This window comes from Macrobrachium nipponense, chromosome 16, assembly GCF_015104395.2.
Source record: "Macrobrachium nipponense isolate FS-2020 chromosome 16, ASM1510439v2, whole genome shotgun sequence".
Classification (NCBI taxonomy): Eukaryota; Metazoa; Arthropoda; class Malacostraca; order Decapoda; family Palaemonidae; genus Macrobrachium; species Macrobrachium nipponense.
Genome location: NC_087209.1, coordinates 2,610,102 through 2,622,257, shown reverse-complemented (window position 1 = coordinate 2,622,257; position 12,156 = coordinate 2,610,102). Strand labels below are relative to the sequence as shown.

At 35.1% G+C, this 12,156-nt stretch overlaps 1 protein-coding gene across 1 annotated transcript in view; it reads left to right on the top strand.

Moving 5' to 3' along the window:
* The window catches only part of LOC135195520 (single-stranded DNA-binding protein 3-like), a 226,354-nt gene that overhangs the window by 164,159 nt on the left and 50,039 nt on the right, over positions 1-12,156 (top strand). The window contains 3 exon segments of the mRNA XM_064221758.1: positions 2,598-2,717; positions 10,161-10,238; positions 10,883-10,931. Of these exon segments, the coding sequence (XP_064077828.1) occupies positions 2,598-2,717; positions 10,161-10,238; positions 10,883-10,931 (247 nt within the window).

Genomic DNA, 12,156 nt, shown 5'->3' with positions numbered 1-12,156 from the left:
TAACAAATAAATTTATTTAATTCATGCATATACTTACATCCTCTCAAGTAAAAATGTTCAATTAGAAGTTGGTTTAAAATCACCTCAGTTCTAGAGGGTTAGTTTTGCCAATAGTTGGGACAGTGTTATGATATACAAGATTAATTTTGATGGTTGCTGCCGTTTTGCACAAGCTTGATAGAAAAAGTGTTGCAGGACATATTTTGAATGCTGAGTATGGTAAAAATATTGTTGAGAGGAAGAATGCAAAATTTAGATATGTGAATATTTGCTACTTAGAAGTATTTTATCTCTGAAACTGTAAAGTTTGGAAGAATGGTCTGTCACAGTTTGATTCATCTTATCGAAATGGATGATAGTTTTTTTCTTTGTGCCTTTTCTGTTTTTCTTTTGGGAATGTTTTCATTTTCTACCCTCAAATTTTCATTCAAAATTCATGCCCATTTTTAATCATGTTCATATATGCTGTTTTATATTTAAGGATACTATACTCTTTTTATGACTTAAAATTTCCGAACTTTTTAAGAATTTTTAAAAGTTCCGAACTGTAGGACACATTCATATGTCTCTCTGCTGCTTCTAGTTGAGAAAAGGAGACAGAGAGAGAGTTCAGATTATGATATATAGTAACTTGTGTGTAGTGCTCTAAGGTTAATTTTTGTGTACATTGTATAGAAATGATTATAGTTGGTGTGACTTCATAACATCAGAAATACATAATTGAATATGCTATATCATTGCTGTTCTCTCTTACTGTTCACATACACAGTTTATAATGTTAAGGTAAACAAATTGAAAATTGATTTATGAAATAGGTTATGTTTATAATTGATATATTGATAACCGAGATTATTATTATTATTACTATTATTATTATTGTTACTATTATTATACTGTCACTCTTAGTTGTAGGTGGTCATTTTGATAAATTATCAAAGCTCCTGTGAAAGGTAGTCTTTTAGCATTCTAACTAATTGTTAGTTTAGTAGAATTTTTGGTTATATTTCTATTCTTTTGTAGTTCACAACTAGTTTTCTAATCATATACAATGTATGCTAGTAGAAGTTAAATTTATGAGCTGTGTAGAAATACATGCTCTCAGCCTGAGCCAGTAGAAGTATTGTAGAATGCTCCTACTCCATTGCCCGAGAAAGCTTCCCAAGTACAGTAGCCTTCGAGAGTGTTCTTCCGTTTCTCCACTGTTTTTTTTTTTCCCATTTTTTGCTGCCGTCGCCATCACTCGGCCGTGCGTTTTTTCAATTTCCTCTGTCTTATTTTCGCACTCGTGTTCCATTTTCTGTGGTGAGTTCATGCATGATTTTCAGTTACCAGTGTGAATGTATATCATATATGATATGTACATATCTTGTACTGTATATTCTATTGTACGCACCGTGGGCTCTACTCTCATATCCACCCACTGAAAAAGCACATTTATATTCTCATTTATCACTGTCTCATGACTTAGAGAAAATTGATTCACTATTCTGTGGTGGACCCATGCACACTTTTCTTGTTTTTATTTATTTATTTTTTTAGTTTTCCTCATCGTACCTTGCAAAATTTTGATCAAACTTACCTTACTATCTCATGAAATCTTGGGGATGAGTTTTTGTTTTCTCCTTTTTTGATGACTTTGGTGTTTGGTGGGTGTTGATGTGGTCTTATATGGTGAAAGGGCGAAGTGGCGGCACAGCCACATTTGGGGCACAAAGGGCAGGGGATGGTCGGTCGGCCTGGACGCATGATGACCGCCTGTCATGTCCACTTTGCATGAGGGTCACCCGCAGTGCTACAGTGACGGGCTGAGTCCTGCTACTGCTACTACTGTTGCTGATGATGATGACGATGCTGCTGCCGCTGCCTCGGCTGCTGCTACTGCTGCTGCCGCTGCTGCTGCTCCTACTCACGTCACAGCACGCTCAGCTGCTGCACACTATGCTAGATGCTTCTGTAGTTGTGGAGGCCAGCACTAGCCTCCTCCCTGTCTTCAAAGAACTTGTTATAATCAATCCTTTAGTGCGCGTCTGTCAACTCCTACGATACTGCTACAGAAGCATGACCTTCCTCACTCATATGTAGAGATAGACGGGTGAAGAAAATTTTATTTTGAATTTAGTGGTTTCCTTAGTATATTGTGTATTTTGGGGTGGAATTCACTACTGCTACTCTGTAGTTAGTGGTTAATCACATTTACTGTTGGGTTGCAGTACTGTAAGTTTTGAATCTCGCCAAAATATGCAGATACTGATGACATGAATGCAAAATGAAATTTTCCTTACTTTTGATAGTAATGAAGTACTGTGTAAGGAGCTTTAGAAAATTGAAGTCTCCCTCTCATGTTTTGGAAACCTTGAACTGAGCAACACATGGAATGGGTAGCTTATTAAAGTTGTTTGATACTACTGCTCTTTATCTCTCTGTGAATGATTGCTGTACCACTACCATTATGAGTAGAGCTTTCACTGACACAGTCTAGAAGAGTGAGGGATTATGCAGTACTACTGTGTACTCATTGTGGATAATACAAATTTTGAATAAGAATATTGATGATCAAGAGGTTTGACGGTGGGATGACAGGCGCTTATCACTTGCAGACTCCGGGCATGCGACCATCCCCAGGCCCCAATACCCCCTCCCAGGCTTCCCCTCACCCCCCTGGGGGTCCAGGGGGCCCAGGAGGGCCCGGGGGCAGTCCTATGCACATGAATCCGCAGGTAAGGTTTTTTTCATGTAGTTCGCATGAATCATTTACCAATACTACACACACTGAATTTGCCCATAGTGCTCTCACTTCCCCAGCAGGAGTAGGTAACCTTTCAGGTGGGAACTTACAGATAATTGTCACAAAAAGAACAGGAATGTGGTTGCTTAATTCAAGTATCATTTAATTCTACACACACATAGATATGTATATATATATATATATAGTGGAGTTTTGTTTTTTATTTATTCATATACTTTTGAAAGAATAATTTTTTCCTTTCAAAAGGTGTTTTAAGTTTTTTGTTAGTGCTTATATTGTTGTAGAAGTGGGTTGCACTGGATGTGACATAGTGATACATATAAAAAGTTGTATAGTCTTTTGTAATTATAAAAAGTGGGACACAACAGCTGAAAAAAGTGAATCGAATTGAATGTTCAAATTTTTTTATATGTTAGATTTGAAATGCAAAGAATTACAGTACAGTTTATGGGATTGCATAGATAATGCGTAGGTTATTAACGCTTGTTTTAAGGAACTTAAACAAGGATTTATGGGTTTTTTTAAAATTGAGTTTTACAGCTCTCTTAAATGTAGCAAAGAATTAGCTCAAAGAAATTAATTTGCCTTTTTACTTTTATATTTGGAGATTACTTTTGCATGAATGAAAATTGAGTGTTGCTTGTAGTGTAAAACAATAACACAGAGAATATTTTAAATTGTAAGTACTATACGTGTATAGCATTTGTGCTTGGAAGATTGTGTTCCAAAAGAAATGCATTGCATTTAATTGTTGCATATGTTAAATTGCCAATGATATACCAAGTAGAGTGCTTAGACTTTTATAAATTGGAAAAAAATGTGGCCAATATTTTAAAGAGCTGAATATAGTGCAGGGATGATAGAGTGCTTTCTTGAAAGCTAATGATAATGCCTGTTGTAGTGTAAATAGTATATGTGGTGAATGTTTGCACAAAGTGCGAATAACAAAAGGTTTTCATTTTATAGATATGTTTTATTTCAGTTATAATACACTGGGATAGCAGAATGCTTTCAGTATACTTTTGTTTTATTCTGTTGAAGTTGTATCCATTAAGTTTGTTCCTTGTGAGGTGTCATAACTTTGAGTGTGAAACGTTGAGTGAGTGGAACAATTTGTTTTGACATGTGGCATCCTTGCTTATGTTATGTGGCCACAACTTCCCAGAAGTTGCAAATTGTTTAGGGTTTCATTATACTGGAAGGTGAAATTATGATCATAGCACTTCCGATCATGGGTGAGGGCACATTTGGGCTCACATTTTTATGATTCAGTTTCAAGGCATTCCAAGTAAACATCACATGCAGCCACCACTACCACCAAAGCTATTTTGTTTACCACTACCACCCCAAGCTATTTGATCTTTTCTGTAAGGAAGTACTTTATTGTATTTCTGCAGTATAGTATTTTCATATTTTGTATCACATATAATAAATGGATAGTACATAGTGAGTTGTGGATCTTCATTGCTTCTGCAATCAATTGTCTGTCAGTTCTGAACGGACCACAAGTCGGATAGCTGACTCCTGACTAGATCAGCAGAGGTTCAGTACTGTATATCACTGACATCCCTTTCATACATTGTGACTTGAAAAGTTGATATCAGTTTCATTTTAGTCACCTCATATGTATTTTGAGGAATCAAGACTATTTTATATTTTTCTTTGGCTCTTAAGGTTCTGCAAAGGTCTGCGGTATATTGAACAGAATTTTTTTGTATGGCATCACCGTAGTTTCATTATATTTTTCAAATAGCTAGAACATTTTGAATCTGTGGTTTTTGGAATCTATGGTTTTGACTCCTTGTGTCAGGCCGACCGTTCTTTGTTGGAAAAAGTCAGATACATAAAAGGATTTAAGGAATCTGGAATAACGCAGTACAGGATTCATTGTAGTATGATTTTTGTTCATACTTTTCATATAGGAAATTGGTGATGTTAGAAGTTATCTGTTAGAATTGACAATGGAAGTTTTCCTTGCAATTGGTGCTGTTGCTTCTGCTGCCAATGCTTATTTCATAACCCCATTTTACACTAAAATCATGTAATCCTTTGGTCTCATTCACTGTAAGGTTAAAAGAGTAAAAATGCTTTTTAAATGTTTGAGTCTTATGATAGGCCTTATAATGTGGCTGATAATTTTTTTATTGGGAAGGAAAAGCATTTCTGTTCTGTCAGTTGCTGGGACAAGCCTTAATTCACTCCATTTCCTTAAGTGGCTTGATTTAAAGGTAACTTTTACAGTTCCCATTGCAGACTTTCTCATTATTTATCACAATAAATTACTGTAGAAAAAACAAATTTACTAGATAAAAAGTTAGGAGTTTGAAGATTAATGTATAAAGCATATTACATTTTGTTTTGTTAGTGGTACGGTTTCATTTGGTTGTTGAATAACTAGTTCAAATATAATTTGAGGGGTACGGTTTTATATGTTGATACATTTATAATTTTACAATTGGTACCATAAAGTACAGAAAATACAAAAATTTATTGCGTTGTCAATGGTAAAGCCTCATACGAGTTGATGCAGAATAGGAGTCACCAACATGACGTCATCAACACGTCTTTTCCAAACAATAACACTGCTGGTGGGCAAAAAGCCTCTCCGCTTCACTACTGTATCAGGCGAACATTGACTATTCAAGTTCTGTGCCTTATTTCTAAGGAATGGTTCAGTCGGGTGTTATTGTAAGATGTATGAATAGGTGGGGAAAGGGAAGCCTAGTATCTTGGCATCATATTCCCAGCAAAAGTGACAAGGAAAGGAGCCACTAACTGTGCAACTCATGCAAGGCTTAAAGAGGATTAAGATGAAAGAGAGCAGTGGGACAGAGCACTTCGTAACCAGGTCTAAATTGCTCAGGAGGTATAAGTTAGAGCACTTGCTCAGTAAATGAGTAATATTATTACTAAGATTAAAACACCCACACAATAGCCTTGCCATGTCTACTCTACCATTAAAAGTTCGTCTCCCAACCATTGCTGAGAGTGACGTTCCAATAATATTTTCCCGCCATTTGGAAGTTTATCTTTATGAAATAATGTAATCTGATGCAAAATATTAGAGCATAAAAGCATTTTTCTATTGAAATATCCAGATTTACATATTGACGTTGACATCGTTTCGGAAGACTGCTAAAAATGCACACGATTTCACTACAGAGAAAATTTTAAAACTTACTCCACCACATTCCTGTATAATTATTTATTTTAACCCATATACTAACAAAAATACATAAAATTATAATTCCATGCTTTTAGAGTAAAAAATAACAACAGACTTCTAAGGAGCAACAGTTGGGATTTACAGAAAATGGATAGAGATAAAGGACCAATGAATTTCAGACCATTCCACTATTAAGAGCGCAGTGACACAGACAGCTTACCCTCATGTGAAATTTGTTTGAAACTACTGGATTCTAAACCTTTATGAAAAGCAAAATAATATTTATTTTAGATATTTATTGTTGCCATGAAATATTTATTCTCTCATGGTAAGTGAAGTTAACAGACTTGAAACTTAAGCAAGTTTGAGAATGTATTTGTTTCTCATTTTGAGGAATCAATACAGCACTACAAGAGAATACATTTACAATGTAATAAGCAAGAAAGAAGCCTTACCCTGCCATACATGTACAGTGTGCACAAAACACTTGACCAAGTTAAATTAGGTGAGAGTGTTGTCTGCCATGTTCGCTTTTGCCCACCAGCGTACTGCACATGCGCCAGATATGCTTTATTTGTTTACAAGCATAATCTCTTCTGTAGGTTTTATTTTAATAGCCTTCTGGGAATTACATTCGATCTAAAGGGAAAATAAACAAAACTGTAGTTGCATTTTTTTTTTGTATGATAACTACATGTCCTTAGAACTTAAAAACTTTTATTATATGTATTTTCCTTATGCCTTAATGCCTATTGGACATAGTAAAATGATGTGCTTATTTCATACTAACAAACAAGTGAGTGGTGATCATGCCAGGAAGCCATTTGTCATACCTGCTACACTTGCAATTACTATACACTCTTGGAAATGAGGTAACTTATAAGCAGTGGGGTTGTAGTGCATAAATGTACAGTTCATGAAACTCACCAGATTTTTTTAAGAGCTGTGTTGTCAGAATGTGTTGTGTAGTGGTTGTTATCTAACAATTTATCCACTGGCATCTCTTATTTTCATGAAATTTTGGGATTTTCATGAAACTCTACATGATGCATCTTGTTACAAGTGAACATGATATTGAAAAGTTTTTTTTTTTTAGTTCTTGCTTAACATTTTGAATGGAGGTTTGAGTTCTGTTTGTTGTCTGCTGGTTGTTGATTTTGTTCAAGTAGTTTTTTAATTTGATAATGCATGTGTGCTCGGAGTTGGGAGATCATGTTAAGCAGTTCTATTTATCAAAACACTTGAGCAGATTTATGGCTTTTCCTCAAGTACTAGCTTCTGATTTGAGAAATAATGTAAGCTAGTGGTCATGAGATAAATAAGGTACAGTATTTTTGGGTTTAAATTATTAAGGCATTCTTGAACTTATGTTATTCTTAATGGAATTATGTGCAAGGTTCACTCAGAGTCTGTGGAATATTCAATTTCTTGAAATGGAAAGACTGTGTAGTATTGTAGATTGTCAATTTGCAAACCTCAAGTTTTTCATTCTAAAACTCCTTGTGGTGTGTGTCTACATTTTTTAGAGATACAGTACTTGACTACTGCTGGTTTTGTAAAAGTTTTCCCTTTAAAGCTAAACTGTTCACAGTTGAAGCTTTAAGTCTAATTAGAAATGATCTCATACAACCTATTGTTTTTGTAGAAAGGAACTGTACTATCAGTAGTAGACTACATATATATATTGAAAAAATGGGTCAGCATTTGGCTGAGCATTAAGCATTTCAGTCTGTCCATTATGGAGTACTTCGATACTGAAGCTTTTCAGTTGAAGCCAGATGCATTGTGACAAGCTGAAAGTGGTAAATCCCCCACTACCTTTACAATATAATTAGGTAACTATGCAAAGCATAATAAAAATACATGGACAAGGTTATACCAATAAATGTTTACTTGACCCAAGAGATAAGTAACCGTTCTCTTTTCCTTCTATTAAAGCTAATCAGGTAAATGAATCAGTAAGGAATGTTTTTTAAGATGTTTTTTCTCAACAAAACCTATTTCTTGGAAATGGCCTATTTTGTGTGTCACTCATGAATCCCTGGCACAGCTTCCACATGAAGAAGAAAAAAGGAAATCCCATGGCTTGTGATAGTCATTTCCCATAGGTCCGTGATAGCTAGTGAATCACTCTCCTTGTAGTGTGATCCAAGTGAAAAAAAAAAGTGTTGACAGATGTAGTGGACTGATTGAAATGATTGGTTTGTATTAAAGGATTTTCTTCTCTAAAATTTTATTTGTTTTGTCATAAACCCATTACTTTACCTTCAGTTAAGTTAAGTATATCTTAGTTTAACCAGGGCATTGAGCTGATTGATTAACAGCTCTCCTAGGGCTGGCCCAAAGGATTGGATATTTTTGCATGGCTAGGAACCAATTTATTACCTAGAAGCGGGACCTACAGTTATTGTGTGATCCGAACATATTATATCGAGACATGAAATTCTAATCACCAGGAATAAATTCCTCTGATTCCACGTTAGCAGAGTGGGGAATTGAACTTGCTACTACCAAGACAGTAGGAGAGCGCACAACGAGGAACTACTTTACCTTCAAAGGAATACCAACTGAGGAGGGAAGCATGCTTGGGCTGTTTATACTTTGACTGATGAAAAGGACCTGAAGATGTAATGAAGCAAAACTGGAACTTTAGTTAGAAACAGGAGGAATAGAAGAATGGATAAGATGTCAGAAGCTTTCCAAATAACAAGAGGCCAAGACATGATAGCTAAGAATTGATGATAAGAAAGAACAACGATCACCCGAGCCACAAACAAAAATTCAATTTCCCATGGTGTTAACAAGGAAAAACATTGGATTTTCTAATCTGGATCAAGGAAGACCTGATTTGCTACAGAAGGAAGTTAAGAACATCAGGGCCCTGAAGTTTTGTTGGCAGCAAAAAGCATAGTGAATAAACTCTGTAATAATAAAGTTCCATGAGATCATAATTCCTTTGGGGTATTTTTATGAAACTGGCATCAAGCAGTTAGCACATCTTGATTAAAGAAGGTCCGTAAAGAAGAGACTGAAATACAGTATATGAGCCAAAAATTCAATAAGAGAACTAACTTATAAATTGATTACAGAAATATTACCAGGCTGGGAGACCCTAACTTGGCTTGGTGGGGATGCTGCGTTCTGTTGTAAGCTTATTAGAGGATAGTATCTGGATTTTGAAGTCATTAGCTATTTTTATTTATTTGGCTCTTGAGAGCATGAAATAAATTGTTCTATAGTTCAAGACTCCCTGGAGAAAACTGATCAAAATGTGATGCAGACCTCCTGGTGTTTCCTTTAAAGAAAGATTATAAAAAGAAGAGCTATGTGGATTAAAGGTGAGTTGGGCTTGGTGTCATACCCTCCAGTAAGAGGATGAAGACTAAAGAAATGTCCCATCTACTATGAATAGCAGTGATGTTTCTGATAACCAATGTTCAAGAGAAATCTCTAATAAGGATTGTTAATAAGCCATCTATGAAAGACAGAAGGGTCCCAAAGTAAAGGAATTAAAAGAGCAACTTATAGTGTTGGAAAGAGGCATTGCTAAGAAGAACTTGGCACCAAGTTGAGATAGGTGTGATGTTGATTGTTGGAACATTTGCCATCGCCAGAATTATTGCCTGTTTTACATTTCTATTATCTGCCTGAAGATTCTTAGTGGAAGATCTCCTAAGAATACAAAGCAAACCAAACAGCGCAAGACTGCTGGATTGCTTGTATAACATAAATGGGTTGTTGAATTATTTGTAGAGTTCTGTGTTCAGATATTACAGTATTAAGATTTCTTCAAGTCTTTAGTTTTACACCAAATGAAAGCACAATGGAACTACAAGCGCATCAGTCTCCTCTGACATTATAAGTCTAGTTGAACATCAAGCATAACTGATGGTATTTTGCAGTTCAGAGTAGTTTTTATTTTTTTAATTTTTAATTTTTTTTTTTTTTATAGTGGAAGAAAATTTTGAGAAAATCAGTCACTTCACGGTTCTTTCTCAGATTCATATTACAAGACCTCTGTATGGAACGTTAGAGAAATAATTTGGTAATGGAAGAACTTAAGTTCACCAGCAAAACTGGTTTATTGTATACTTTAGGCTGAATTCCATAGGCCTCTGTTGATGTAAAAGAGGCTGAAGATGTTTATTAAAATGCACCTTTGTTGGGTGTATTGGTTGTATTTTTTACTTATAAAATTCTTCTTGCTGGTTTCCCATGTTAATAAATGGTTCTGATGTCTTTCCACAGCCATTCATGTCACCACGTTATCCAGGAGGTCCCCGGCCAGGAGTTAGGATGCCTCAGATGCCAAGTGACTTCAACGGGGTATGTAAATAGTACTTCAGTATAATGTGATAGATATAGTATACAGGTATCATATGCTTATGCAATTTGAAACTGAACAAAAGTCTCAGGTGGACATTTGAAAGACTTTCCTTCTTTTATGTACAGGGTGTGGTAGTCTATTGTAGGAAATTTTACCATGAGAAAGGAGGTTATCTGGATCCATGCAGATTTTGATGTACATTAGAGAGTAAAATGGGATGTGGAATCCATGTGTAAAGTGGCTTTTGATGTCAGGTGTTTAGTGAAGTTGATGTTGAAGTTTATATTTAAAAGAAAGTTAACTTTGATCTAAGAAAAAGGATGAATGAATATCACATGGCTTAGTAGAAAATTGGCCAATGCTAAAAGTTGAACAGTCAGAAGAAATGTTGATACGGTATTACAAATAAGAAAATAAAAGAAAACAAGATAAGAACGTAACGTTAAAATTCTGCCTTTTCAGTGAGGAACAGATGATCTGAAAAGTTACATTTCAGCATTTTTACCCCTTCTGTTGTTTAACAATTTTTAAGTTTACCCAGAATACAGAATTTTGCATTGCTTAAAGATCGTCAGTTCTGACTTTCATGGTGTGTTGGTAATGAACATGATACAGTGATTTATATATGTGCTTATGATTTCAGCCCCCAGGACAACCGATAATGCCCAATAGCATGGACCCAACACGCCAGGGTGAGTATAAGACAGAATAATTCTTGACCCTAATTAATAGAAATTTGTTAATTAATTTTTTCCTTTTGCTGCTTCTCACTTAACTCTTCTGCTGCCAGTCTTTTTTGTGCGTCATTTTCCTTCATCATTGTTTATTCATTTATAGCTTTTGGTTTGTGTACAGTACAATGTTTCTAAACTTAACCATTGCATGAAGGTGTTGTCATTGTGGTACTGTGATGTTCATAACGTTGACAGTGCTACAATGAAGTTTATACTTGAAGCAGTTTAAAAGCTGCTTTTTTTATTATTATTATCATTTTGGTTTCTCACATGAGTTTTCTTTGGGTAAAAGTGCAGATTTTAGATGCTTTTACTATTAATTGCTTTGTAATTTCATCAAAGCTTGAACATTTCCCCCCCCTAAAGTCTTATGGCCTAGAATGTAGAGTCCAATAATGCCCTTTGCTTGAGAAGTGCATCTGTGTGGCAGGTTAGGGTGTCAGTACAATTTATTGATGTCAAAAGTAATTTTTCAGACTGCTGTAAGAGAGCCTAATTACTAATATAATGCTTAAAGACCAGTGTTTTACAGTTTGGGGCTGGCTGCAATCATATCTAGATTGGTGGTACCTGTACCTATAGAGCTCATAACTGTCCCTTTATAAGACAGTGCACTAGCTAAATCTTTTCTTAATTGTAAATAATAATGAAATAGAAATGACATAGTTTTACTAAGCATTTAAATGTGATATCTGTATCTTTTTATTCACTTTGACAGTTGTGTAATGTCCATAGATGTAAATTCTGTAAAGTAATCTTTTGAATTATCACTTATAAATATGGATGATGTCTTAGATCTCTTGCATTTTTAATATAGTGGTGTGTCAATGGCTGATACCATAATTTACATTCTCTTTTGTGGTATGGAGGGTCACAAATAAGAAAGAAGGTATGCTTCAATTGATTTTGACATAGGGGGTCACTTAATCTGTTGAAAATCATGTTATGCAGGCAGTTATGTTGGGATCGGTAAGAGAGCTTGTCTTTCATTTTTGCAGAAAACGATGATTTATGTTCTTGCATAGTGTCCCTAATAATTTAAAATAGAAAGTTTCAATTCAGCAGTTCTTTTGAACAGTTATACTCTAGTAGGTGTTACATTATTTCCTGATAAGTCCATGAAATTATGTAGTGTAGGTTGAACAGTTCTTATGTTTGTATTGTAGCTTTTGGACTGTCTTAC